The 27,383-nt window shown below is 39.3% G+C and overlaps 5 protein-coding genes across 6 annotated transcripts; 3 read left to right on the top strand and 2 right to left on the bottom strand.

Annotated features, from left to right (window-relative positions):
* The first annotated feature begins 5,104 nt into the window (after positions 1 to 5,104).
* LOC106378230 lies at positions 5,105 to 6,365 on the top strand. The gene is made up of 4 exons (XM_048748948.1): positions 5,105 to 5,591; positions 5,671 to 5,732; positions 5,792 to 6,016; positions 6,279 to 6,365. Exons 1-4 carry the CDS (start codon positions 5,105 to 5,107, stop codon positions 6,363 to 6,365), a joined length of 861 nt encoding a protein of 286 aa, XP_048604905.1.
* A 228-nt stretch (positions 6,366 to 6,593) lies between these two features.
* Positions 6,594 to 9,496, top strand: LOC106381500 (protein ACTIVITY OF BC1 COMPLEX KINASE 3, chloroplastic-like). The gene is made up of 4 exons (XM_048747454.1): positions 6,594 to 7,256; positions 7,382 to 7,609; positions 7,701 to 9,149; positions 9,254 to 9,496. The coding sequence occupies exons 1-4, from the start codon at positions 6,915 to 6,917 to the stop codon at positions 9,380 to 9,382; spliced, it is 2,148 nt and encodes a 715-aa protein (XP_048603411.1). The 5' UTR covers positions 6,594 to 6,914; the 3' UTR covers positions 9,383 to 9,496.
* Positions 9,497 to 9,530: 34 nt separating this feature from the next.
* LOC106381501 (syntaxin-52) lies at positions 9,531 to 11,371 on the bottom strand. Of its 2 annotated transcripts, XM_048747455.1 has the most exons (7): positions 11,187 to 11,371; positions 10,697 to 10,926; positions 10,423 to 10,628; positions 10,247 to 10,347; positions 10,123 to 10,167; positions 9,961 to 10,024; positions 9,531 to 9,869 (listed from the first exon to the last, which is right to left on the bottom strand). In XM_048747455.1, the coding sequence occupies exons 2-6, from the start codon at positions 10,918 to 10,920 to the stop codon at positions 9,986 to 9,988; spliced, it is 615 nt and encodes a 204-aa protein (XP_048603412.1). In that variant the 5' UTR covers positions 10,921 to 10,926; positions 11,187 to 11,371; the 3' UTR covers positions 9,531 to 9,869; positions 9,961 to 9,985. The 2 variants fall into 2 exon arrangements, with proteins under 2 accessions (XP_048603412.1, XP_013676853.2); XM_013821399.3 differs by lacking the exon at positions 9,961 to 10,024.
* A 727-nt stretch (positions 11,372 to 12,098) lies between these two features.
* On the bottom strand, positions 12,099 to 12,987 carry LOC106378231. Its single transcript, XM_013818392.2, has 2 exons — positions 12,358 to 12,987; positions 12,099 to 12,266 (listed from the first exon to the last, which is right to left on the bottom strand). Exons 1-2 carry the CDS (start codon positions 12,985 to 12,987, stop codon positions 12,099 to 12,101), a joined length of 798 nt encoding a protein of 265 aa, XP_013673846.1.
* An 11,513-nt stretch (positions 12,988 to 24,500) lies between these two features.
* LOC106378232 lies at positions 24,501 to 26,012 on the top strand. The gene is made up of 4 exons (XM_048748947.1): positions 24,501 to 25,076; positions 25,131 to 25,346; positions 25,600 to 25,895; positions 25,979 to 26,012. The coding sequence occupies exons 1-4, from the start codon at positions 24,501 to 24,503 to the stop codon at positions 26,010 to 26,012; spliced, it is 1,122 nt and encodes a 373-aa protein (XP_048604904.1).
* Positions 26,013 to 27,383: the final 1,371 nt, after the last annotated feature.

The following is a 27,383-nucleotide window of genomic DNA, read 5'->3' as shown; positions in this document are numbered from 1 at the left end:
ATGGCTTCATGTTTTCCATCTATACTCCCAGTACCTCTCCGATATTAGAATTTCACCCGTTATTCTTGGCATAAGTTAACCAAGACGATCTTCAAATGAGTAGAACAAGATAGATAAATAACCATCATTTATTTTAAAAACAACACAGAAATTTTGTTTTACAGTTTCTATCCGTTTTTTTTCAATGCAACAACCCTCATGTTACAATATTTGATTAAAATACTAATTTTTTTGATTAACCGTTATGATAAAATAATTTAAAACACAATAACTTTGACATGTGCGTAGCACTGGAGTAACACTAATAGTTTTATATAATTTCCGATTCCTTATTTTAGGATGAAAAAATATCAGTTGCTTATCATATTTTTCTCCTTTTTTTTATGTTGCTTTTGGCAGATGGCCATGTCTCTCTGTTCAGGTATCTTAGCTAATTCAAAACATGTTGTGAAAGACGATAGTCAAATGGTTACATACTGTTACTTTTTGGGGGTATATGTCTTACTCAAAGCAGCTAATGTGTTTGGTTGTGTATATCTGGTCAACCTAGCACGAACTGCACATATGAAATTACCTATGACACATCAAAGGCACTTTGGTACAGTGGTAAGATACCGCTGTTTGTTTCCATAAGTAGATCTTGTTTTCAGTACCTCGGTAAAAATAAACAATACATGTAACATGTGGGTTACATAGAACTTCGAGGTGCGATGGCTTTTGCTCTTGCTCTGCATCTGTTAACAATCTCGCAGAAGGACATGGTCAAACTGTCTTCACAGCAACTACAGCCATGGTTAGCCAAATTATTCAACGCTTTGTATGATCATTGATGCTACTGGAATTGATTTCAGGTGCTGCCAATCCACTGGTAGATGCTTCCTAGAGGTTGTAGGGGATAACGGTGATGCAAGTCAAGTGAAAAGTAATATATAATGATTTGGTTATTTTATATATAATATATAAAACGCTGCGATTTGGTGTAAGACGAAATTGGCGATTCTGAAGGCGATTTTGAGTGCGATTCGACTAGGGTTTTTCGATGGATCTGGCAAATCCGCCGGGCTCATCACCATCACCAGAGCGAGGGTTGGGAATCAGTGAGGGTAGGGAAGAAGAGGTGAATCAAAGGAAACAAGGTATGGATCCGAATCTGAAGCAGACTGAAAGTTGGGTATCGAAGGTTCAAAATAAGAAAAGTTTGAAGAAGTATGATGTAGATGTTTTGAAAAGGGATGGGAAGCATAAGGTGGAGATTCCGGATGAAGTGATTTACGGATCTACGCCGATGTGGGATGATTTTGTGGTTGGAAAGTTTTTGGATCTTGCTCCTCACGTAGCTAAGGTCCATATGGTGGTGAAATAGATATGGAGGTATGGTGATGTAAGTTCAAAGATTGATGTTTATGAGGTGAATGAAACAACTATGAGATTTAGAGTATCAAGTTCAAAAGCTCGAGAGAAGATTCTTAAAAGGGGCATGTGGAATGTAGTAGGAGTTCCCATGGTAGTAACAAAATGGTCTCCAAAAGCAGAAGAAGAGAAGCAAGAAGAAACTGAGATACCCATGTGGGTTCATCTGAAGAAGGTGCCGCTACATATGTACTCATGGGAGGGTCTCAGCTTCTTTACAAGCACAGTGGGTTTTCCGGTGAAATTGCATCCGGAAACAATGGCGTGTATGGATCTTGAAGTGGCTAAGGTGTTTGTTAATGTGGATGTTTCGAAGGAGCTGCCAAGGGAGATTGAGTTCTCTAAGGATGGGGAAGAGTTTACGATTGTCTATCATTACCCTTGTTGGCTACCAGCAAGGTGTAGTTTCTGTGATAAATGGGGCCACACGGATAAAGTTTGTAAACTGAATGGAAAGAGGAAGAAACAGAATGAAGGTTCTGATAGATCACCTAGAGCTGGGGGAGAAGGAAAAATAAATAGTGGAGAAGGCACTAGTACAAATCAGGAAGAAGAGGTAAGTGAAAAGACACGAGATACAAATGAGAAGACAATGGAAGGGGATACAAAAGAGAGCGAAGTGAAGGAGTCAAGGGAAATTTGTGAGACAGCTGGTACTAGTAATTGGGCTCTGGTCTCACTAGCAAAGATAGGAAGATCACAGTTGAAAACACCACCGAGAAATGAATTAGAAGTTCAGATATCAGCTTCGAAATTTTCTGTTTTGAGCATAGATGAAGAAGCTGAAGAGGGGGAAATAGTGACAGAAGAGCAGGATAACAATGATGACGAGGTTTCAGTAGCTAGTGAGCAAATGAGGGAGTTGGAAAGTGATTTGTTGGAAGATGATATTCTAGCTCAACAAGTGAAGGGAAAAGATAGAACTGTAACGCAAAGAGGGGTGAAGAGGAATCATAAGGTTAAAGCTCTGGATGTAAATCCAAAGAGTACAAGACCTTCTCGAAGAAAATATTAATGGCTAGTTTCTTTGGAATGTGCGCGGATTGAATAAAGTTTTGAAGCATTCCGTAGTAAGAGAGTGGACTAGAAGTAAAGACATGAAGTTTGGGGCCATTTTGGAAACAAGGGTGAAAGAAAAAAAGATGGAGAGAATAATGAAGTCGGTTTTTAGTGATTGGTCATCTATGACTAATTACGAGTGTAGTAATGGAGGAAGAATTTGGGTTGTCTGGCGAGAGACAGTTTGTTTAACACCAGTATACAAGACAGATCAAATGATGACTTGCTCTGTGAGTATACAAGGAGAAGCAGATTTCTACTGTACTTTCGTTTATGCTAGTAACCAAGTGGAGGAGAGGAAGGAATTGTGGAGTAATTTATGTCATCATCACAATTCTCCTAGCTTCAAAAATAAGGCTTGGGTGATTATGGGGGATTTCAACGAAATATTGGAGGGAGAGGAGAGTTCGGGATTTCTAAATATGGGAAGAGTTTCAGGTGGAATGAGGGATTTTCAGAGAGCAGTTCTACATTGTCGTCTCCCAGATATGGGTTATAAAGGTCCTCTTTATACGTGGTGTAATAAGAGAGAAGAAGGTATCATTTGCAAGAAGTTGGATAGAGTTTTGATGAATGATGTGGCTCTTATTCGGTTCTCTAGTGCTTACTCAGTATTTGAGCCAGGAGGCTGCTCGGATCATATGCGATGTAAGATTCAAATCTGGCCTCCTAGTGAAAAGATTCGAAGACCATTCAAATACGTGAATGTGATTGGGAATATTCAAGCTTTTCTACCAATGGTGAAAGAGTATTGGGATAATACAGAGAAGCTGTTTCATTCTACTTCGGCTTTGTTTAGATTCTCGAAGAAACTAAAGAATCAGAAGCCACTCATCAGAGAATTGGGAAGAGAGAAGTTGGGAAATCTGACTAAGAGAGCAAATGAAGCATATGAAGTCTTGTGTGATAAGCACATGAACACTTTATCTAGTCCAAGCAGTGCTAATATTCAGGAGGAAGTAGAAGCGTATGAGAAGTGGGTATTTGTAGCTGGGTTAGAAGAGGAGTTTCTTAAACAGAGGGCGGAGTTTCTTAAACAGAGGGCGAAACTGCACTGGTTAGATGTTGGAGATCAAAACAATAAGACTTTTCACAATGCCATACGAACTCGTCAAGCTCAGAATACAATACGAGAGATAAGATGCTCAGATGGTACGACTGCAACAACTCAAGAAGATATAAAGAGAGAGAGGTAGAAAGGTTCTTTTCTGAGTTTCTAAATATGCACCCTCAGGACTATCAAGGTGTTTCAGAAGATGAGTTACAGTCTCTATTGGAGTTTAGATGCACCTCGGGGGATTGTTGTATGCTGGAAGCAGAGGTCACTGAGGAAGAGGTTCGTAAGGTTCTCTTTGCAATGCCTTCAAATAAACCTCCGGGACCAGACAGCTATCCTTGTGAGTTCTTTAAAACAACCTGGTCAATTATAGCACACGATTTCACAGTTGCTATACAATCAGTGTTTCGATATGGTTTTCTGCCTAAAGGAGTGAATTCCACCATTCTTGCTTTGATCCCGAAGAAGACAGATTCATTGGAGATGAGAGATTACATGCCAATAGCTTGCTGTAATGTCTTATACAAGGTGGTGTCAAAGATAATAGCAAATAGGTTGAATTTGTTGCTCCCGCGAATTATCAGTGAGAATCAATCTGCGTTTGTAAAAGGCAGATTGTTAATGGAGAATGTCTTATTGGCTTCAGAACTGGTGAATGATTATCACAAGGAAATGATATCTCCAAGAAGTGTAATGAAGATAGACATATCAAAGGCATTCGATTCTGTTCAGTGGGAATTTGTGTTGAAGAGTTTGGTAGTTATGGGATTTCCAGAGAAATTTATCCATTGGATAAAATTGTGCCTCACTAGTCCTCCTTTCTCGGTTCAAGTGAATGGTGATCTAGCTGGATATTTCCAGAGTGCTAGGGGACTGAGGCAGGGATGCTCACTCTCGCCTTACCTATTTTTGCTTTGCATGAATGTGCTATCTAGGAAAATTGACAAGGCTGTGAAGGAGAAGAAATTCAAGTTCCATCCTCGCTGCAAGTCTCTCTCTCTTACCCATCTCTGCTTTGCAGATGATCTTATGGTTTTCGTAGAAGGATCTAAAGAGTCAGTGGAAGGGGCTCTCTCAGTATTTCAGGAGTTTGCTGGATGGTCAGGTCTGAGAATAAGTTTGGAGAAATCTACAATTTACATGGTTGGGTAGCTGATGATGAGAAGAGAAGAATTCTGACAAATTTCCCGTCTGAAGAAGGTACTCTCCCAGTCAGATACTTGGGACTCCCGCTTATGACTCTTTCAATGAGGAAGCAAGACACCAGCCTCTGGTGGAAAGAATAAGACATAAGATCAACACTTGGACATGCAGATTTTTATCTTATTCTGGAAAGTTGCAATTGATCAAGGCTGTATTGATAAGCATAGTCAATTTTTGGGCTGTTGTCTTTAGATTACCTAGCCAATGATTTAAAGAAGTAGAAAGTCTCTGTTCTGCATTTCTTTGGTCAGGGCCTGAGTTAAAAACGACGGGTGCAAAAGTAGCTTGGAAGGATGTATGTCAGTTGAAAAGTGAAGGAGGGTTGGGAATAAGAGCGCTTAAGGAAGTAAACAAGGTTTATGGTCTTAAGCTCATATGGAGAATGAGCACTGGGAAATCGTTATGGGTAAATGGATTGAGGAGAACTTGTTGAGGAAGAAAAGTTTTTGGGAAGTTAAGAGTAAAACGCAAACTGGATCGTGGATGTGGAGAAAGTTGTTGAAGCTAAGAGACATTGCAAAGACTTTTTACATGAAAGAGATTGGTAATGGTCATCATACATCTTTTTGGTATGATAAGTGGTCAGATAGAGGAGTTCTAATTGATATACTGGGGGGGAGAGGTATCATAGACATGAGTATTGGTCGAGCAGCCACTATTAAGGAAGCAAGTCTGAGTAGAAGAAGGAAAAGAAGGCATCGTACTGAGTTGTTAAATGACATTGAAGCCGAGTTAAATGAGGTGGGGAATCGTTTATGTATTGAGAAGGAAGATGTTAGTTTATGGAGAAGAGAATCAGGTTATAAGCAAGAATTCTCGACTCATGAGACTTGGAGTAGTTTGAGAGTGACCAAGACGCCTTGTAGTTGGTCTCGGGGAGTTTGGTTTTCACAAGCCACTCCTAAATATGCATTAATGACTTGGTTGGCCTTGTTAAATAGGTTATCTACTATGGATAGAGTCGCAAGATGGAGCCAAGGTGTGGACACAACATGTGTCTTCTGTACAACAACTCAAGAGTCAAGAGATCATCTCTTTTTTGAGTGTTCTTATTCATCACAGATATGGGAATCTCTTGTGAAAGGGATATTGAAGGAGACGTATACAAATGAGTGGAATGCCACTGTGAACTTGATATCTGATGAGAAGATGGAAAGGAAGAGATTATTTTGTATCAGATACGCATTTCAAATAGCATTGTATACTCTTTGGAGAGAGAGAAATAAGGTGCGTCATGAGGAGAAGATCTTGCCGATAGAAGTGCTGAAGAAATTGGTTGATAAAAGGGTGAGGAATAAGCTAAGTCTGATGAGATCAAAGGGAGTAAGAGGCATGGAGAAATGGTTGCAGTTTTGGTTTAGTACAAGATTGTAAAGTTCATTAAAGTTCTTTGAGTTTTTTTGGGGGTTACTAAAAGATTACATAGTATGCATTTAATGTAAAAAAGATCTTTTTGATGAATAACATTTAACATTCATTCAAAAAAAAAAAGTTACTCTTGATTCAGAAAACAGGGCATGGTTGATACCCTATTTTTATGTTTTGTCAGGGCTTTGAGGTGGTGAACAAACGTTATATGACCAAGGTTTTGATGATGAAGATTCACAATCAGGAAGTGGATTCAGGACAAAACTAAGAGAGTTCCATAAGAGGTAAATTACTGATTTAACATACACTCAGAAAATATTAAGTCCGCTTTCAAGTAATAATAGCAGTCAGATTACTGGACTTGCTCCAGAATGAACCTTTGTGGATATTAATTTTGGCTTACTTGCATTCACAAAAAAAGAAAGAAAGAAAGAGAGAATGGTCCATGGCTGAGAGATTATAAATGTCAAATAAATCCCACGAAACTTGTGCTGTAGATAGGTTTGGTTTTAATTCCTTTTGTCTATTGTAAGTAGTATTTAGTTTCCTCGGGAGTTTATAATAGAGAACGTCACGGCACGCCACAAGTGTGGACCTTGTTTTTTGGGGGAGTTTTATTTTCTTAGGTGAAGTAAGCAAAGCAAAGCAACCAGAAACTCTTGTAACTCTCTCCATCTCACGCTTACAAATATCTCACCTCATTTATTACTCTCTCTCTCTCTTTCCTCTTCTTTCATGGCTGAGGAGTAACCACAATCTCAATTCTTTCTTCTCTCTTCTCTCTTCTCTCTTCTCTCTCTCTGTCTGGTTTTACACGATGACGAGTCTTGTGGTTGGCCAGTCGCTGGGTTTAACTCTAGTCGGTGATGGTGTTTCCTTCCGCAACTCAAGAAGAAACGGTGGAAAGTCTAAGTTTTTCTTGGCGAATCGGAAGAGAGTAGCTCGTGCAGCTCTCGTTCAAGCTCGGCCCAGAGAAGATGGAGTAACGCCAAGTCCTCCCCCCTCCTCGAGACCGACTCCTGCGCCTGTTGTACAATACAAACGTGCTGACCTCGCGGATGATCTTCAAGCGGAGGCCCGAGCTCTGGGTCGTGCCGTTGACGCTTCTGTCTATTCCCCAGAGCTCATCGCCAGGAAACACGGCTCTCAGCCTCTCAAGGTTAGCTCTTTCGTCAGTTTTTAGAATTTTTTTGTAAAGTTCTAAACTTTGAGTTAGCAAAAAGAAAAAAAGTTTTGAACTTTAAGGCGAAACTGAGAGATGATGCATTGCAATTTCGTAATTAGGCTTTGCGGAGAAGTGTGGAGATATTGACAGCTTTGGGTGGCTTCGCGCTGAAGTTGGGGATTGATCAGAGGCAAGGGAAGCTAGAGCTGAACATGAAGAAGAGAGCTGGCGAGCTCCGAAGGATATTCACTCGTCTGGGCCCTACTTTTGTTAAGTTGGGTCAAGGTCTATCCACCCGACCCGACCTCTGCCCCCCGGATTACCTCGAAGAGCTTGCTGAGCTTCAGGTTCACGTCTCTTCTTGATTTACTCACTCAGCTTAGATATTGACAACATTTCTCTCTAACTTTTGTCTGTTTCTCTTGAGTGCCTAAGTAGGATGCTTTGCCAACCTTCCCTGACGCAGAGGCCTTTGCTTGCATCGAAAGAGAGTTGGATCTGTCTCTTGAATCCATTTTCGCGTCTATATCCCCTGACCCAATCGCAGCAGCTAGTCTCGGCCAGGTTTACAAAGCCCACCTGAGGTATTCGGGTCAGGTTGTTGCTGTCAAAGTCCAACGCCCTGGGATCGAAGAAGCCATTGGTCTTGACTTCTACCTCATCAGAGGAGTTGGGAAACTCATTAACAAGTATGTAGACTTCATCACCACCGACGTCCTCGCCCTTATCGACGAGTTCGCCTGCAGAGTTTACCAGGAGCTAAACTACGTCCAGGAGGCCCAAAACGCTAGGAGGTTCAAGAAGCTCTATGCTGATAAAGCGGATGTTCTTGTGCCCGATATCTTCTGGGACTACACCAGCCGCAAGGTGCTGACAATGGAATGGGTCGAGGGAACTAAACTGAACGAGCAAGTTGCCATCGAGAGCCAAGGCTTGAAGGTTCTGGATCTTGTGAACACAGGAATCCAGTGTAGTTTAAGGCAGCTCTTGGAGTATGGTTTCTTCCATGCTGACCCTCATCCTGGTAATCTCTTGGCAACACCTGATGGCAAACTCGCCTTTCTTGACTTTGGCATGATGAGTGAGACACCGGAGGAAGCTAGGTTTGCCATCATAGGCCATGTTGTACATTTGGTCAACAGAGATTACGAAGCCATGGCTCGAGATTACTATGCTTTGAAGTTCTTGTCGCCTGATGTAGACGTTACTCCCATCATACCAGCTCTCAGAGACTTCTTTGACGATGCGCTTAACTACACAGTCAGCGAGCTCAATTTCAAAACGCTGGTTGATGGTTTAGGTGCCGTCTTCTATCAGTATCCATTTGACGTTCCGGCTTACTACGCTTTGATTCTGAGGTCGCTTACTGTGCTTGAAGGTTTGGCGCTTTACGCAGATCCTGATTTCAAAGTGCTGGCTGCATCGTACCCTTATTTTGCCAAGAGGCTTCTCACTGATCAGAACCCTTATCTGAGAGACGCACTTATCGAGCTTCTGTTCAAAGATGGGAAGTTTAGGTGGGGCAGGCTCGAGAACCTTCTGCAACAGGGGAGCAAAGATAGAGATTTCTCATCAAAAGATGCTTTGCAGCCTGTGTTGAAGCTGCTGCTGGATCCAAACGGAGAAGAGCTTCGACTGTTGGTGATTAAAGAAGCTGTGAGAGTCAGTGAAGCGTTTGCTCTGGGGAGTGTTGTTGATACGTACAATTCAATGCCTGAGTTTATGAGATCTCTCGTGTTTAATGGAAATGGGAATGGTGGCCCTCTGACAATGAATCCCACAGAACTCGAAAGCACGCTTGAGCTTCGGGACCAGGTCTCAAGAATCTGGAGCCTTCTGCAGTCTTCAGAAAGCTTTGACCCAGCTATTTTGCAGCCAATAGCACAGGTAATAAATCTCTTCATTGACATTGTGCACTAACCTAATAATGATGTACTTGATTGATTCATGGGCTAAAGTACTACTCCTGGTTTGTTGTTGTTGTTAATCAGGTGTTGCAACAACCAGAAGCAAGAAGACTTGGAGGACGTGTTGCAGGAGGTGTAGGGCAACGTCTAGCGGCTAGGTTTCTGCAACAACTGCTTCGAGCCACAACACCAACTCCTTCACCAGTCCCATAGGTCCTCTTTTATTGTCTTGAGTGAAATGGTAAATTGTATATTAAAGGCGAGACACTCTCGCAAACCACAGAATTGCTTCACGTTATAGTAATATAGTGTCATTCTTTCTCTTTATATACGTCTTCTGCAAAGAAAAAAAAAACAAATATAATCCAAACAAGAACAAAGAACTTGTGATACAGTCTTTTCGTGAACCAAGTAGGAGTCATATAATACACACAAAATACAACTTTGATTATATACTTTTTGAAGGGTTCTTGCACGCAGCGATGTACACATAAGACAATATAACCATACGCATAGACGAGAGAGGCTGAAAGACCAGGATAGAATTTGATTCATCATATTGGTGGCATTACAGCTACTTAACCAGTAGCCAAATGACAAGGGCAAGACCAACGATTCCAAGAACTGACAAGAGCATGGACATGCATGAGCAACCTCCTTTCATATTCTTGTTCATCACCACAAGGCTCTTCTGCACACGCTGTCATTATTAAGAAACACACACAATCAGACCACATTAAGTTCGAAGGGAGATGTGACTCGATCTATTTACAAAAATGTAAACTATAAACCTTGCTTTTAAGATTGTGAAAGCAACTACGTTGGACATAATAGAACAATGTGTGGTTTAAATTCCTGCAATGAATGCTTGCCTTTAATGAAGTCATTTTTATCAATGGGCTAACTTAAGTTCGTGACTAACTAAGTTTAATTAGTTCAAAGAATATAATTACCCGTAAGCGGGAGTCCGTAACATCCACATGGTAGTCTAAGTCATCCTGCATGCAAGAAATTTTTTTTTATTTAAACAAGAAAACTCAGCAGGAAAACAATGAAAAAAACAGAGCAAATACATACGATAAGTCTGGTCTGCAGGGTGAGCTCCTCGTTAACAGCGAGAGCAATGTGTTTGGTACTCATGACAGTTTCCTCCAACTTCTCCAGCCCTTCGTCTTGTTCTACTCATGTTATAGATACAGAAGCCAAAATTATCACTATGGTCCTAGCATAAATGTGACATTAACAGAGCTTGCCTCTCATAATTTGTCGTTGGAATCCAACAATGCCTTGGTTATCCATGCCAGAGACTCTGTTGATTGCATCATCAGGCTTTGTATCTGGCCCAAGCAAGCTGTCTCTATTAGCAAAGTTCGACATGTTCAAAGCAGACGCCACCTGATTCGCCTTTGATCTCAAGTTCCCAACCATATCCTTGCGACGATTCATCTCTTTCTCTGACCTGCGTTTCACATTAGTTTAAGAAGACCGAACAAGAAACTAAAGGTAGTCTAATTGAAAACAGCTTACACATGTTGCTTCCCAGGAACTTTAACGAGAAGGGATTGAAGACTGTCTAATCGAGTCCCCAAAATGGTGATCTTTCTTCGTATAGCTGAAGCACGGCGTTGAGCATCAGGTCCGGTTAAAGCAGAGGAGTTTCTTTCGGACATCATGCCGTTTATATCCTCAGAGAGTTTTAAAGCCTCGTTGTACTCTCTCATCCATGTATCAGAAGAAGAAGAAGACGCCATTGTGACCTGCAAACAAACAAGTTTCCCACCAACCCAATTAAACGGTAGCAACATTGATCATATTAAGATACTCACAAGCAGCTCCAAGATCAACAACCAAAGGCATCCTCTTACATTAACAAGAATCTAAGTGGCATTCTAAATTTGGAAACTTTTAGCGAACAACAACATGTTCAGACCAAAATCTGCGATACCCATGATCCAGAAACTCATAAAAAGGACGTGATTGACCTAGATTACATCGTGAAAAGAATTGAAAAGCTTACTCCTTGCACAGCGATCAAGCCCTTTGTTGATTTTCGAGGGTCTTATCCTCTGAAGATCGAGACGCGATCGTCGTGCTGAGTTTGCAGGCTCGGGGGGTGATGATTAGTCAAATCTGTAAAGCAGCGGAGGGAGAGAGAGAGATGAAAGACTTTTTATTTGTTCTCGTGTGAAACCAATCATTGTCAAAAGGTTGGGCTTGATATTTGATTAAGAAAGTAACGAGTTATTATGGACATTTCAAAAGTAATTTAGGGGTTGAAAAATAAATACATAATAATACGAGGATGAGGTTTCTTTAGTATTGGTTGGGTTTTGTCTAACTCATGAGTCGAATATCAAAAGCGTATACTCTATCTAAGGCCCATTTAATATCCACTAACCGTAGTAAATAGCTTGCGTTCATTTCAAAACGAAGCCGTGCCGGTTTACTCACTTGTGACAAAACGGTTCGGCTTTGCTTCGTCTGGTTGGCATCTGCCTTGTTGTTACTCATCGTCAAGACTCAGTTAAACCACCAATAATGAACACTTGTATGACTTATGTTGCAACTATTCTACATGCAGACCATAAGATTATCTTGATAGTATAAATTTTATAAAATGTGATAAATATATCTTCAGAAACATAGTTATTAATTTCCTCCTTGTTTTTTTTTTACGCTAAAATGTGAATATCATAAAATGAAAGGTTTAGGGTTACAAAAGCCTAATTAGTGATACCTTGCCAAGAAAAAAAAAAGGGTATATGCGCAGAAAGATTATAGTAGAAGAACGAATCATCTAATCCAAAGTTGCATAAGAGTCCTGAAATTCCTCTTATATCTTCTCGCACTAATGGTGTTGCGGATTTCCCTGTTGATGGTGATGAAAATCGTCTGCGATGGCAAGAATCCGTTGAGGTGAACTGCAGAGTTACGCTGCCTCCAGACATTGTAGAAAATGGATTGAGTAGCTATCTTCTTTAGGGTTGAAGGTGTTTATGCAGAGGAGACTCGTAGCCATGACAAGAGCTCTTCCCATGTTAGGAAAGTCGTACGATGAGGGTCTAGCCGTGCGAAGATCCGGTTCTAGAGCGTCGTGCTGTAAGTACAATTGAGGAACAAGTGGTCTCATGATTGCTGCAGAAACAACAAGCTGTTTGTATATTCAAACCCCAAGAAGCAAGCCTTACTTTCGTCGGTAGTCGGTTGAGATTTGCTAGCCACGTATTGAAAGCATGTCTTGGAATTGCTCCAGTGAACCACACTGATTTAGCCCATACTTTTTCCTCAGCTCTTGGCCTTACTGCCTCCCAAGTCTTCGAAGAAGAGAAACCTTTGCAGTCCTTGGCCTGAACTATCCAATGAAAAGAATCTAGGATAGACTGCTGGAGAGGTAATTGCACGGTAGTTAAGTGAATATGGAGCACCATAGCATTATCTGATCTTGGTTGAGGAAGCGTCCAGCCTGTCTTGTTTGTTGCATCTTTCACTGATGCAGAGAGAGGTAATCTGATATCTCTTGGACCCGAGTCACCGAGATACTTAATAAGCTGTCGGAACGGAGTCCATATATCAAACCAGAACCTTGAATCAACCCCATCATTTATTCTGCATTTGAGGAACTGCTCTGCTAAAGGTCTTAGAGTAAGGATCGAGTTCCATGATGTCGAGTCAGTGGCCTTGCGCTTGCATTTCGGAGATGGTGATGTTTGTGCCACATAACCCAAAGTGAGTTGGTGGTGGAGAACAAGAGCCAGATAAACCTCAGGCACAACACTGTTACATTCGCAGAATTTTCGTAACCCCAAGCCATCCTCCATTTTCGGTAAACAATCTGTTGTCCAAGCCACTTTTGCTATCGCTCTATTTTCTATGTTTTCAGCCCAAAGGAATCTAGAACATAGAGACTCAATCTTTTTCTGACAGCCCTTTGACAGAATGAAAATTGTCATCCAGAAATTTACAGTTCCATTTATAACCGATAACAAAAGTTGTAGTCTCCCTGCATAACTTAACATTTTGACAGCCCAAGACCGGAAAGTACCAGCCAGCTTTTGCAATAAAGGGTCATATTCCGATATTCTAAGCTTCCTATGCATTAGAGTAAACCAAGATAGCAAATAGAAAGCTTACCAATGGGGTACTCCTTGTTATAAACTACTCCCTCCGTTTCATTTTACTTGTCGTCCTAGAGTTCGACACACAAATTAAAAAAACATTTAAGTTTATCTATTTACTAGACAAAAACATCATTACCAATACACCTAACCAGATTTCAACCAATAGAAAAATAGATTAGACACTACAAGAAAACAGCGGTATTCTGACGGACATTCCGACGGAAAATAAAATCCTGGGAATATCCCGAGGAATTTCCGAGGATATTCCGAGGAAACACAAAATTTGGTTTCCTCGGAATATACCGACGGAATTCCGAGGAAATATCAATCTGTCGGAATATTCTTATGGAATACCGAGGAAAAATGTATTCCTCGAAAAAACCGATGAATTCCGAGGATATATTATAGCCGTTAGAGAGTCGTTGGGGGATTTTAAAAATTCCAAAAAAATTCCGACGAACTAGCCGTTGGCGTCGGAATTCCGTCGGAATTTCCTCGGTCTGTCGGCAGGATTTCAACTATAAATACAAGCACCCCTCTTCCTCTTCATTCACTCCATATCTTCATCCTCTCTCTTACTCTCTTTACACACGAATTTGATTCATAAAAAACATGTCTTCTTCAAATTATTTTCGTTCTTGGATCGATCGACCTCATTTGAATCCGAACACGAGATTGCTTACGGAAGAATACCAACAAGGTATAACCGAATTCATGGGGTTAGTTCACCGACAACCGGAAGCAAAAACAGGTATGTTAAGATATCCTTGCTCTAATTGTAAAAATAGAAAGGTTATTAAAGAGTGGGATGTTTGGACTCATCTATATTTGAGTGGGTTTACATGAAGTTACAAAATTTGGTATCATCATGGGGAAACTGATTATGAACATGGTAGTACTAGCGAACCTCAGCCAGCGGTTAGATTAGAAGAACCAATTAGAACGGATGTAGATTATGGTGTAGGTACTGAGCAGATGGTAAATGATTATTTTAGAGGGGAAGATTTACCCAATGCAGAAGCTATGAGATTTTATGATATGTTGGATGTTGGAAAGCAACCATTGTACGAAGGTTGCAGAGATGGTCATTCAGCTTTATCATCTGCTACAAGATTGATGGGCATTAAAACAGATTATAATTTGACTGAAGACGGTGTGGATGCGATTGCTGATTTTGTAAAAGGTATTCTACCCGAGGATAAAGTAGCTCCTGGTTCATACTACGAGGTTCAGAAACTCGTAGCTGGTCTTGGCTTATCGTATCAGGTAATAGATGTATGCAGCGACAACTGCATGATTTATTGGAGGGCGGATGAACAGCGGGTTACATGCAAATTTTGTGGGAAGCCTCGTTATAAAGATACGAGTGGAAGAGTTCCAGTGCCATATAAAAGGATGTGGTATTTGCCTTTGACGGAAAGGTTGCAGAGGTTGTATCTGTCTGAACGCACAGCGCAACCAATGAGATGGCATGCGGAGCACTCAACAGATGGTGAGATCGGACATCCTTCAGATGCAAAAGCGTGGAAGCATTTCCAATCAAAGTATCCCGACTTTGCGTATGAGAGAAGAAATGTCTACCTTGGATTATGTACTGATGGTTTCAGCCCGTTTGGCAAGAGTGGAAGACATTATTTTCTATGGCCAGTCATTCTTACACCATACAACCTACCCCCAAACTTGTGCTTGCGACGAGAGTATTTGTTTCTCTCGATTCTCGTTCCCGGACTAGAGCATCCTAAGAGATCACTTGATGTGTTTCTTCAGCCACTAATATATGAGTTGCAACAACTATGGGCTCAAGGTGCTGAAACATACGATGTTTCGTGTAAAGAAAACTTTCAAATGCGGGCAGTACTAATGTTGACAATAAGTGATTTTCCAGCATATGGTATGTTATCTGGATGGACAACGCATGGAAGGCTATCATGTCCATATTGTCAAGATAACACTGATGCTTTCCAACTAAAAAACGGAAGGAAAACGTGTTGGTTTGACTGTCACAGGAGATTCCTACCACCTGATCATCCATATCGTAGGAGTAGGAATTTGTTTACGAAGAACAAGAGGGTGTTTGACAGTCCACCTCCGGAAATTGTGGAAAAGATTTGAAGACACAACTAAGAGATTTTGGTGTAGAAAGGACGCCAGACGTCGGTGGACATGAGCGTTTTCCGGTAGATGCTGTTGGAGACCTACATAACTGGCACAAAAAAAATATTTTCTAGGATCTGCCATACTGGGAGGATCATCTGCTAAGGCATAATTTAGATGTCATGCATATTGAGAAGAACTTTTTTGACAATCTCATGAACACGATCCTTAATGTTCAAGGTAAAACAAAGGATAATTTGAAGTCAACACTGGATTTAGTCGATATATGTGCTCGTTCAGAACTTCATGTTGATGAGAATGGTAGGGCTCCTTTTCCCATATACCGAATTGATGCAGAGGGAAAAGATGCGTTCTTTGTTTGGATTTTAAACGATGTGGAATTTCCAGACGGTTACGCATCTAATTTGCGTAACTGTATCGACAGAAAGGAAGGAAAGTTTACTGGCTTGAAAAGCCACAATTGCTATGTAATGATGCAGCGTCTCCTTCCGTTTGCCTTCAAGGAACTATTACCACGAAATGTTCATGAAGCAATTGCAGGGATAAGTCGTTTCTTCCGCGATTTATGCACGAGATCAGTGACTCTTAAAGGTATTGAAAATTTGAAGACTAACATAGCCGTGATGCAGTGCAACCTTGAGAAGATATTTCCTCCCTCATTTTTTGATGTTATGGAGCATCTTGTTATTCACCTGGCAAGAGAATTAGAACTTGGTGGTCCTGTGCAGTATAGATGGATGTATCTGTATGAGCGGTATATGTTCCATTTGAAGAAGATGGTGAAAAATTTAAGTAGGGTGGAAGGTTCTATAGTCGCACAGATGATCAATGAAGAAATTTCAAACTTTGCCGAGTACTACTTTCTAGCAGAAGTTCAGACCAAAAACAGAAGACCTGCTCGACATGATGATACAGGCGAACGGGCAACATATCATGTTACGGTTCCAGACATTTTCACAGACGTTGGACGACTTAGCAGAAAACCAAAGGACCGTCGACTTACTGAGCAGGAGCGCAGTAATTTGCAAACATATTTGCTCACCAACTGCGAAGATGTTCTTCAATATGAGAGGTAAATAAATTAGCTTACAAATTTTCATTTTAACAAGTTGAAATTTAAATCTTAATTAATTACATTATTGTCATCATATGTACATGATTTTCATGGCAGAAAAGCGGTTCGAATATAGATACGCCACAGAGGACGAACTAGAAGAAATGAAGCAGAGAGAATTTGCTGGATGGATGTTTACTTATGTGAGTGCTTTAAACAAATTAAAATATCATTTATCACATATTTATACTAATTCACATTTATTGATATAACATATATATGTGCTATTAATAGGTGTCTGCTGGTTTGGCCAGAGGTGAAATATTTGACGATTGGATACGCGAGATGGTCGTTGGATCAAACTTTGTTGTGAAGTCATATCCGAGATTTTGTACTCGAGGATATGCATTCACAACTCAGAAGAGGAGACGTTCGAGTACGACTTATGATGCTGGCGTTTGTTCTGCATCAGGAGATGATGTATACTACTGACACATACATGAGATTTTGGAAATCAAGTATTTGGGCATGGTTGGATTGCGCTGTACTGTTTTCTATTGTGATTGGCACGACAACACTCTAGATCGAGGTGTGAGAAGAGATGCATTTGGTGTTACATCAGTAAATTCGAGGCGAAAGCTGCAATATTATGATCCTTTCATTCTTGCTTCTTAGGCCGATCAACTAATTAAATGTTAATTATTTAGAATGATTCATCATCATGTGTATTAATTTATAATTTTACTAATAATTTTTTTAATGTTACAGGTTTGTTATATCAAGTACCCCCGGGTAAGGAACAGAGATGATCCATGGGTTACTGTTACAAGACTCAACCCGAGAGGCCGAGTTCAAGGAAGTTCTGAGCTGGAAGACCCATTACAACCAAGCACATCCGGCAACTTAAGTGCAGCAGAAGATTTAGCTGGAGTTGGCCTTGTAGTCGATTTAACCGACTTCGGAGAGGAAGTCATCGTTCACGTAGAGGATGAACCAGTGATTGGAGAGTTTCACCAAGATCCAGATTCAGATTCATCTGGTGATGATGACTCGGAAACAAACTAGCATCGACTTTTTTTTTTTTAAATAGAAATACCGAGGAAATTCCGAGGGAAGATAGGTTTTCCTCGGAATTTCCTCGGAATAAACCTTGTCGATTTAGGGATTTGATTATAGAGTCTTTTTCCTCAGAATTTCCTCGGAATATTCCGACGGAATTCCGAGGAAGATAAGGGTTTCCTCGGAATTCCCTCGAAATATTTCGATGAAATTCCGAGGAACTAGGGGTTTTTAACCGAAAACAACGTTTTGCGGATTGAATAACACGTATATAACTTTCATTAAGTGTCTTAACCAGATTATGAAGTCAAACTTTGGTGTTTTACCCAATAACAAACACTTTTACGATTGCATGAACGAAAACCACACAACATAAGAGAAACACTTATACACTTTAATAAACGGTAAAGGGAATACTTACAATTATTTTTGAAATTTTGTTATTTCATGGTTTATAATCATCTATACAAAGAATCCTCAATGGTATGCATTACAATTGTATAAGAAATGAAATACGGCAAAAAAAATCGATGTTTTGAAACCCCAAACCCTGTTTCTTCGGAATTTCCTCGGTAATTACCGAGGGTATTCCGAGGAAACATGGCTCCTCGGAATATTTACATTTAACCGGGAAAACCAAGCCGCCAAATATTTCGCGAAAATTGAATTAATGATTTCCGAGGAAATTCTGACGGAAATATTTAATCATTCCGAGGAAATTCCGACGGAAATTTTCCGTCGGACGCCTCATTTTATTAGGTCGAACCAGATATTCTTCCCCATTTCTCTCTTCCTCTCCGCCGAAGTCTCTCTTCCTCTCCGCCGTTTCCTCCCTTCTCTCTCGACAATTTCCGGCGAATCCGCCCTAATCCTCCTCAATTTCAGTCACTGCATCATGTATGATCCCTATCTCATTCTCTTAGGTTAGATTTGTTAGGTTTTTAAGTAGATTTGATGATTTTGGAATGATATTTATAGATTTTTGTTAGGGTGAATGGTAGGATTGTTTAAAATCGAGTTTGATTATGGTATTCACTTGATTTGGAATTTTGTTTTTAGTTTTTATTAATTTTGTGGTTATAAAAATCTAATTGATAATTATGTATATATAATATGAAAACGTTTTTTGTATATAAAATCTATTTTTTGCATTATAAAATCATTTATATATTTATTAAACATTTTTAATATCTATAAAACTTTTTTTTTGATTAAAAACTATTATTTGTTATTTAAAAAAAATTATATATATATATATATATAAATTTCTATTTTATTAAACATTTTTAATATTATTAAAATTATTTTTTTGTAATTATTTAACTATTTTTTATTTATTAAAACTATTTTTTGTAATTATTAAACTATTTTTTATTTATTAAAATTATCTTTTGTAATTATTAAACTATTTATATTTTTGTGATTAAAAACTATTTTTTAAATATGTTTTTTTATTTATTAAAATTATTAGAACTAATTTTTAAATATATATTTTTTAATTTACAGGTCTAATGATGATCAAACCCGGCCTCGACAGCGTCGTGGTCGTGGTGGTACGGGGAGCCAGTCTCGGGATTCCAGCCAGATTCAGGATTCCGCTTCGCCCCACAACTCCTACCATACATCTCCCTCTCCATTTCCCACTCCGGCTGCTGCACCCGCTCCTCCCGCTCCCGCTGCTGCACCCGTTCCTGCTCCTCCGGGTCCTCCGGGAGTGATGAGTGTTGCAGAGTTGGTTCGACAGCCCGGTCGTGACCATCTTCCCTATCTCACTTCGTATCCACATGGACGGGGTCAAACATGGTAATTAAACATGATCATTATTAATAATTTGTTCTTTTTATTAGGTTCAACCGATCCGGGAACGGGATCAGCGCATGGATCAACCATATGATGTACTCGGCCCTCGACAAGGGACATCCGACTTTCACTGACTTCCCTACCGACAAGCATCATCTGTGGTTTCGTCAGTTTGCGGTAAATATTCTAATTTTTTACTTATATTTTTAATCTTTAATATAAATTTTCTACTAATTGTGTTTTTTTCAGCAAGAATTCAACCGGAATTCCGATGATACGCTCTTTATCTATCACCACTTCGTCCATAAAGTTATGGCCAACTATGGGAAGCAGATGCACGAGTGGAAGAAGAAGTGGGAAATAAACAACGTTGTTTTTAATTTATTAAACAATTTTTTAATTTATTAAACTATTTTTTATTTATTTAACTATTTTCTTTTTTTTTATTAAAAGGTCCCAAAGTCGATGAACAACACGGTCTGGAAGGAGTGTGTGCTTTGGGATAAGGAAGAAACGAAAGAAACTTCTTCCACCAACTCCACCAACCGCAGGAGCGAGCGTAAAGGGAAGAGCGTCTTCAAGCATAACTTGGGTGTTCAATCTATTGCCACTCTGGGGGATCGCATGGTAAGTTCAGCCGTTTTTTCTTCAATTATTTAAGATTTGAAATTTTATTTTTTGTGCATTTCTTCTAATTTCTAATGTTTGTTTAATTTATGTTTTTTTCAAGGCGGAAGAAAATGATGGCGAGCCGGTTGATGATCTCGTCCTAATGAAGAGGGCGTATACCAACAAGAAGACCGACCAGATTGATGTTGGTCTTGTGTGGGAAGTGGTCACCCTGGTCCAAACTCAGGTGCAAGACGAAGTGTCTCAGCTTCAAACCGAGGATGACGATTCGACGGCTTCGACCAACTTGTCCCGGGTTCGAATCAACGAAATCGTTGAATCGGTAAGTTCTTTTTTTTTTAAGTTCAATTCATTTATTTCTTGATTTTTATTTTTTCATTTTTTTATATTATTTAAATTTGGCTATTTTCTATTTCAGTCGGTTCCAAAGAAGAAGGGACGTTTGGTCGGTTTGGGTCGTCGCTCCCGGTCGGTTCCTCCTTTTTCTGCACCACAACCCTTTGTTGATCGAGAAGTACTTACGGCTCAGTTGAAGGACAAGGATGATCGCATATCTTTGTTGGAGACCCAGATGGCGGCTCAACAGGCGGGCTATGAGGCACAGAAGAGGCTGAACCAGCAAATGATGGAGATGATGAAGAGGATGTACCCGAACGAGGTGTTCCCGAACGTGCAAGACCCGTAGTTTTTTTTTTTAACTCGGAATGTTTTATTTTTATTTGTACAACTTTGAATATTATCTAATATGTTTTCAATTTTAATTTTAATTTTATATTTTCGAATTTAAGTTTCAAAAATTATATTTTTTTAAAAAAAATTATTTTTTTTTGAAATTCCGAGGAAATGAACCCTCGGAAATTTCCGACGAACATTTCCTCGGAATAAGTCGTCGGAATATACCGAGGGACTCCTTCCTCGGAATTTTCCGAGGGCTACGTTCCTCGGAAATTCCCGATGAAAATTCCGAGGAACATTTCGTCGGAACTTCCGAGGATTGGACCATCGGAAAGTCCATCGAAATATCCCGAGGAAGTTCTCCCTCGGTATATTCCGAAGACCTTTCCGACGAACTGGTGGTCCTCGGAGTTTCCTCGGAAATTCATTTCCTCGGAATTCCGTCGGAAATTTCCAAGGGATTTCCAAGGAAAAATGAATTTCCGAGGACTTGTTTCGTCGGTATGTCGTCGGAATAACGTTATTCCGACGACACATCGACGATTGTTTCCCTCGGTATGCCGCTGTTTTCTTGTAGTGAGAATAAAAAGTCAATAAATTTTGCATTGAAATCATAAAACAACACTAATTTTGAAACGAAAATTTTGCTCTAAAACAACATCTAATTCGAAACGGAAGGAGTAAAATATATAACCAGATGATCCAGTAATCTACCTGAAAGAAGACTGAACAAGTACAACACACATAGTATTTTTTTCTCACAGTATATATACTAGCTAATAGGAGCGTATTTCCTAATAAATACGTAACACTTAGCCATAAGAATAAACTATCAATATAAGTTTCAGAACATGTTGGTATATGATTAAACCCTTCATTAAAACGGGTTTAATGCATGACGTCTTCGTGAAGGCAACGGCACATCTCAATAAACTAACTGTTAATTAATATTGGGCAACAAAAACTTGCAAGTTTCATAAATTGTTACACGAAGAGATGATTTACCGTGAGAATCCAATGTTTTTAAGTGTTTCGTGTTATGTTACATGGAATTTAGGAATTTAAAGTTACCATAATATCGTAATTTTGTACTCCCTCCGTTTCATATTGTAAGTAGCTTTAGGGAAATTTTTTTGTTTCAAAATGTAACTAGTTTTCGTATTTTTAGGTAATTTTTACATTTATTGAATTCAGTGTGACCAATCAAATTAAATAGACTTATTTTTTATTGGTTAAATTATATCTAACCTATTTATTATAAAATACTTTTTAAAAATATAATAATTTTCTTAATCTTCGCGCTTTTAGCCAAAATTACTTATATTATGAAACCGAATTATGAAACCGAGGGAGTATATTTGATCGTACTTTTTCGTAAAAGAAGATGAAGAGAAAAGAATCAAATGTTGGCGCGAATCTCAAGACGGGAGGGTTAAGTCAAACGAGAAACCTTGAAGTGAGGATTTGGTGTTGGACCCTCACGTGCTTCGCTCCACGGCCTTTCAGTATTTTTGCCTCTTCTCTCCTGCGTGCGGTTTCAATTATTACTTTTTGTCAAAGACTCAAAAATCTACATATTTGTTTTGTGTATTGACTTTTCTCTTTAACGTGGATGATTTCTTTATCAGGACATCATATTCACAATTTACTATATATACGGGCCATAAATTGTTTTTATCAAGATATATTTACATGATGCTTTGATGGATTTGTAAGCTTTTTCTATTTGTATTAGAACTTTATAAGCTTGTGTGTGTATATAAAATGTGTGTTTATATTACATCTCTGAACCAATATAAGTAACAAAATATGTATGTATATATATATATATATATATATATATATAAGAGAAACTTGTGTGCCAAAAATGCTAAAAAATAACTAAAACATTATTATTTGGCCAAAAAAAACTAAAACATGAGTAGAAAATGCTCCATATTATACACATTTAGTAAAGCTCTCATTTTATCTCTCAGTTTAATTAATTTAGTAATTAGGGAACATATTTGAGCTAATCTTTATGTCAGTTGTACTAATCTATAAACAATTAGCACTAAGACTTGGTTAAATAAAATTTTACTTGTAACTAAAATTTAATGAAACTGCACTGAAATTCATGCATTAAAAAGTAGATGGGGACTTCATTCAAGCTACGATACCTCAATTTTCTCCCCAACATTTGACTGCAATTTGAGGGTACAGAAGCTTCAATTCTTGTTTTGTTTTGTCATTGGGATACATAAATCAGATCTTCGATTATAATATTACCGTGCATTTTAATAGTATTCGGTATTGTTTATAATTGAATCCTACTTGTTTTCAAAGCAAATTAGTCAGTCTTACTACAGAGCAGCTGTAATCCATGGTGGTTTAGGTTAAATTAATTGCTGAAGAACATCATGCATATTAGAAATGTTAGAAGTTAATCGAGTAACAATGGAAATTGATTTGCAACATATAATACCATTTTTATCAAAATAAATAAATATATAATAGGAGTTTTTGCCAAAACTAACCCACAACTTGATTTTAACCCCAAACCTATACCCAAACTTGAATCAAATGCAAAACTAACCTAAAAGCCTAGTGAAATTACAGCTCAGCCCCTTGTGAACAAACAAAAAAACAGAAGCCATTTTTACGAATATAGCCCCAGTAAATCGTCTGAGTCGTCTGAGATGTTGGAAGTCGTCTGGACGACTGAAGTTTAAGTCGTCTGGACGACTCAAGAAGTTTAAGTCGTCTAGACGACTGAAGTTTAAGTCGTCTGGTACCAGTTTATTTTAAAAATAATTTATAAATCTTGTAAAAAAATATTTTGATGCGTGAAAAACAAAAATCAGGTGATTATAAACAGTTTTAAGTGATATAAATTAAGATATGATAAAATTGATTTGTTTTGAAGATAGATGAGTGGAAGTATTGAATCATGATATTCTTTGGTTTAGGAGTTTGGCAAACATATGTTGTAGTATTGTATGTATTGTTACGGTTAGATCTTGGAAAACTAAAATGTTTTTTTCAAAAATTAGTTTTCACCTATATGTGTTTATTTCTGTATATAGTAAACACTTTTCAAGTTTGATTTGATTTTATGAAGTGTTTAATTAGATAATTAAGTTTAGGGGTTATGTTTAGGGTGTGGACGACTTATATTTCAGTTGTCTATTGAATAATTTACACGGACGACGTATATTTCAGTCGTCCACATCGTACCGAACCTTTAATTTTACCAATGTACGTTTTAACCTAACCGGATCATTTACCGAACATATAAAAGCTATTTTTTTTCACTATTTCACAACTTTACGAAACCCTAGCGCCGTTTCTCTCCAACGGCGATTTCGAAGGCGATAAGACGAAAACCCTACCGTGGTCGTTTTCCGCCATTATCTTCGCCGGTAATCTCTCCGATTACGACGAATCTCGTTTCTCCTTCATGCCGTAGAGTATTTTCGTAGTTTAAACTGACCGTCCGCTTCCTTTTTTTCAGATCTTAAATCTCGTTTGCCAAACTCCGCCGCCGGTATGTTATTTCTCATGTATTAAGGCGTTTAGCCGCCGGAAAACCCTAAATATTTTAGTATTGATTCTTCTTTTCCCTTCGATTTGCAGATCTGTAACGGCTTGGGACCACCTCTTCTCCGACCATATCTTCTTGGACAATATATTCTCCAACTGTAAGTCATTCGTCTTTTGTTTAAAAGATTTTGAGATTGTTGTAGTCTTTTGCTGAAAGATTACTCAGACGACTTCCAGGAAGTCGTCTGAGTAGTCTTCTCACTTCATGGAAGCCGTCTGCAAGTCTTCTATAGCATTTAGCATAGTGCGCAACCTATGTGTTTGAGATGGTTGTTTGTGATTATTTGCAGGCCTTAAAATGGATTTACCAGAACTCCCGCCGAGGATGTTTACATTAGGAGAAGAGCCCGATGCAATCAGGAGCATTTCGTATCATTCTGATGACACAAGGTTGTTTAAAGCTCTATGTGATTGTCTCACAGCTGACGAATATGAGGATCTGAAGGCGTCAAAGTTAGGAGTGTTCATCAAATTCAAGGAGCTTGACTTTGGTTGGACTTCAAGGCTGGTACATGTTTTGCTCTGTTTCCAGCTGGACATCAATAAGAAGTTTGAGCTCTGGAGTCTTGTCGTTTCACAACCTGTGAGGTTTTCACTGATAGAGTTTGAACACCTCACTGGGCTGAACTGCGATTACATCAAGGACCTGGAAAATCCAAGGTGTGAGGTTACGACGGAGATGGTTGCTTTCTGGGAGAAGATGCGTGTTGATATCGATACTGGGCCAAGTATTGAACAGATAACAGAAGCATTTTACAACTGCGACGAGTGGTCTCCGGATGATCGCATGCGGCTGAGATACCTTGCCATCTACGCAGGATACATCGAAGGGAAAAAGTTCTTATCCGCTACATCAGCTAGTCTTGCAAGGCTAGTGATGGATTTAGAAAAATTTGAGAATTATCCATGGGGGAGAGTGGCGTTTAAGGTGCTGATGGATTCTCTGAAGGCAAAAGACTTGACGCAAACTGGTTACACTGTTGATGGGTTCATACAAGTGCTCCAAGTGTGGGCGTACTATGCTATGCCAGAATTGGGTGCTAATTATGGGTCTCCCATACCAAACAGACCGTCTCCACTGTTGCTGGCTTACAAGGGTGGCAAAAGACAACGCAAATGTTTTAAGGCTGCTATCAATAAACATGTACTTAACTTCACTCCTAAGACTTCTCAGACGACTTAAAGTTAAGTCGTGTGGATCGTCTTCCAACAAAAGACCACTCAGACGACTTACTTTTAAGTCGTCTGAGTGGTCTTTTTGTTGGAAGACTTCCAGACGACTTAACTTTAAGTCGTCTGAGAACAAAATACTTCTCAGACGACTTAACTTTAAGTAGTCTGAGAACAAAATACTTCTCAGACGACTTAACTAAGTTTATATCTTTTATTTATTGCAGACTATCGTGAAGAACTTCGTTCAGAAGGATTTTGATGAAATGTTTCCAAAATGGGACGGAGACGTAGATGACCCTGCCGCGGATAACATAATTAAAGTCATGTTTAATGATCCTGGATGGGAGTGGACCATGGAATGCTGGCCAGTCACCGGTACTCGCAAGGTTGTGAAGATGGAAGTGAGTCCAGTGAAGAATGAAGTGAGTCCCGTGATGTCAGAGAGTGTTGTGAAGGAAGAAAGTAGCAGACCTCGGAAGAAAGCTCGTAAAGGGTCTTCGTATGATGAGAACCTGGGAACGTATGATTAGATATTGGATGTGTTATTGTGTGCTGTTGCGATTGTATTTGAACTTGATGCTTTTATGTACTGTTGTTTGGTAGATTAGGGGATGTTAACAGGGTCAGGATAGGATGATGTTTTTTGTAACCTATCCTCATACCAAACTAGAATTCCGTAGGAAATTAGTTTGGTAGTGCAGTAACCTTTCGGAATATGTAATGTATAACTTGTCTTTTTTAAATTGCACTGTTGGAATTAGTTTGGACGATTTAACATAGAAGGTCTACAAAGAAAAGTTCATAAAACATATAAATTCATAACATAGAGTCTACAGAGAAGTTCATAAAACATAGAAAATCATTGTGGACGATTTCAGAGAAGTTCATAAAACATAGAAAATCATTGTGGACGACTTACTTAAAGGTCTTCTGGACGACTAACCAGAAGAAAATCCTAGTTAAGACGTTGGACGACTAACCAGAAAGTCTTCTGGACGACTTACTTAAAGGTCTTCTGGACGACTAACCAGAAGAAAATTCTAGTTAAGACGTTGGACGACTAACCAAAAGGTCTTCTGGACGACTTACTTAAAGGTCTTCCACGTCAGTTCTTACATTGTGGACGCTTATGGCCAGTTTCTTTGAAGACTGAGCACCTATAAACCCTGTGTTGCTTCCGGGGTTTGCGTCCTCTCATCCTGGATAGCTCCAACCAAGATTGCCATCTTGATTTCTTCGGTCTCCCCGGACCACGCTTTACTTCCGGAGGAAAGCATGTGCGTGCCTCAACAAGTTGTCCAGCACAAGGATATATATTCTCTGAGTATCCTGCAAACAAAGTATCCTTTGAGTAGACCGCCCACACAAGTGTGGAGATATGCACACCAGCTGCTGTTCCAGCTGCTATAGCATGAGAGCAAGGTATTTTCTCGACTTGATAGACACCACAATCACACTTTTGAAGTTCCAGATCAACATTACAGTCCCTATTGCCACCTTTCACAAAGAACTTCCATCCATCAATTTGTTGGACTCTCAGAGTATACGCGTTCTCCTCTCGGACAGCAAGCAAGTGTTCAACACCCCGACTATGTTGAGTTGTAAGACTCAAAGCATCTCCTCTCCTTTTCCAGTACCACCTTCCTAGCTTCTCCCTTATGAACTCCAGCAGGAACTGAATAGGAAATCCTCTTGCTCACTTCAGTGCGGAGTTAATTGATTCAGCGATATTGCTCGTTTTTAAGTTGTACCTGTCTCCTTGACAATGAACCCTAGACCATAGGATCACACCGGCTTCCTCCAGATACTCAGCAAGATCCGGATTTGCACTCCGTATCTCATCCATGTACCGATCAAAATCGTAAAGTGTATGAGCATAAGCAGCACCTTTCACCAAGTACAAGAGATGCTTCCCTTTATACTTTTTGACAATATTCTCTTGAAGGTGATAATAACATATTCCTCGGGTTGCCCAAGGAAACACCTTTTAACACGCATTTATAATGGA

The sequence above is a fragment of the Brassica napus genome, chromosome C2, assembly GCF_020379485.1.
Source record: "Brassica napus cultivar Da-Ae chromosome C2, Da-Ae, whole genome shotgun sequence".
NCBI classification, from domain to species: Eukaryota; Viridiplantae; Streptophyta; class Magnoliopsida; order Brassicales; family Brassicaceae; genus Brassica; species Brassica napus.
Note: the sequence above shows the minus strand (reverse complement) of the source record. Positions and strands in the feature narration are given on the sequence as shown.

Bases quoted from the DNA above. Each gene is read 5' to 3' on its own strand.
- LOC106378230 (XM_048748948.1), top strand. From the start codon at position 5,105: ATGGAGAATGAGCACTGGGAAATCGTTATGGGTAAATGGATTGAGGAG. The intron at 5,592-5,670 runs GTAGTTGGTCTC...CTTGTTAAATAG, and splicing joins GAGAGTGACCAAGACGCCTT to GTTATCTACTATGGATAGAG. The intron at 5,733-5,791 runs GTACAACAACTC...TATTCATCACAG, and splicing joins GGACACAACATGTGTCTTCT to ATATGGGAATCTCTTGTGAA.
- LOC106381500 (XM_048747454.1), top strand. From the start codon at position 6,915: ATGACGAGTCTTGTGGTTGGCCAGTCGCTGGGTTTAACTCTAGTCGGT. The intron at 7,257-7,381 runs GTTAGCTCTTTC...TTTCGTAATTAG, and splicing joins ACGGCTCTCAGCCTCTCAAG to GCTTTGCGGAGAAGTGTGGA. The intron at 7,610-7,700 runs GTTCACGTCTCT...GTGCCTAAGTAG, and splicing joins AAGAGCTTGCTGAGCTTCAG to GATGCTTTGCCAACCTTCCC.
- LOC106381501 (XM_013821399.3), bottom strand. From the start codon at position 10,920: ATGGCGTCTTCTTCTTCTTCTGATACATGGATGAGAGAGTACAACGAG. The intron at 10,168-10,246 runs GTATGTATTTGC...TCTTGCATGCAG, and splicing joins CCCTGCAGACCAGACTTATC to GATGACTTAGACTACCATGT. The intron at 9,870-10,122 runs GTAATTATATTC...TAATAATGACAG, and splicing joins TTACGGACTCCCGCTTACGG to CGTGTGCAGAAGAGCCTTGT.
- LOC106378231 (XM_013818392.2), bottom strand. From the start codon at position 12,987: ATGGAGGATGGCTTGGGGTTACGAAAATTCTGCGAATGTAACAGTGTT. The intron at 12,267-12,357 runs GTAAGGCTTGCT...TTGTACTTACAG, and splicing joins TCAACCGACTACCGACGAAA to CACGACGCTCTAGAACCGGA.
- LOC106378232 (XM_048748947.1), top strand. From the start codon at position 24,501: ATGGATTTACCAGAACTCCCGCCGAGGATGTTTACATTAGGAGAAGAG. The intron at 25,077-25,130 runs GTGATGGATTTA...GTGGCGTTTAAG, and splicing joins CAGCTAGTCTTGCAAGGCTA to GTGCTGATGGATTCTCTGAA. The intron at 25,347-25,599 runs GTACTTAACTTC...TATTTATTGCAG, and splicing joins AGGCTGCTATCAATAAACAT to ACTATCGTGAAGAACTTCGT.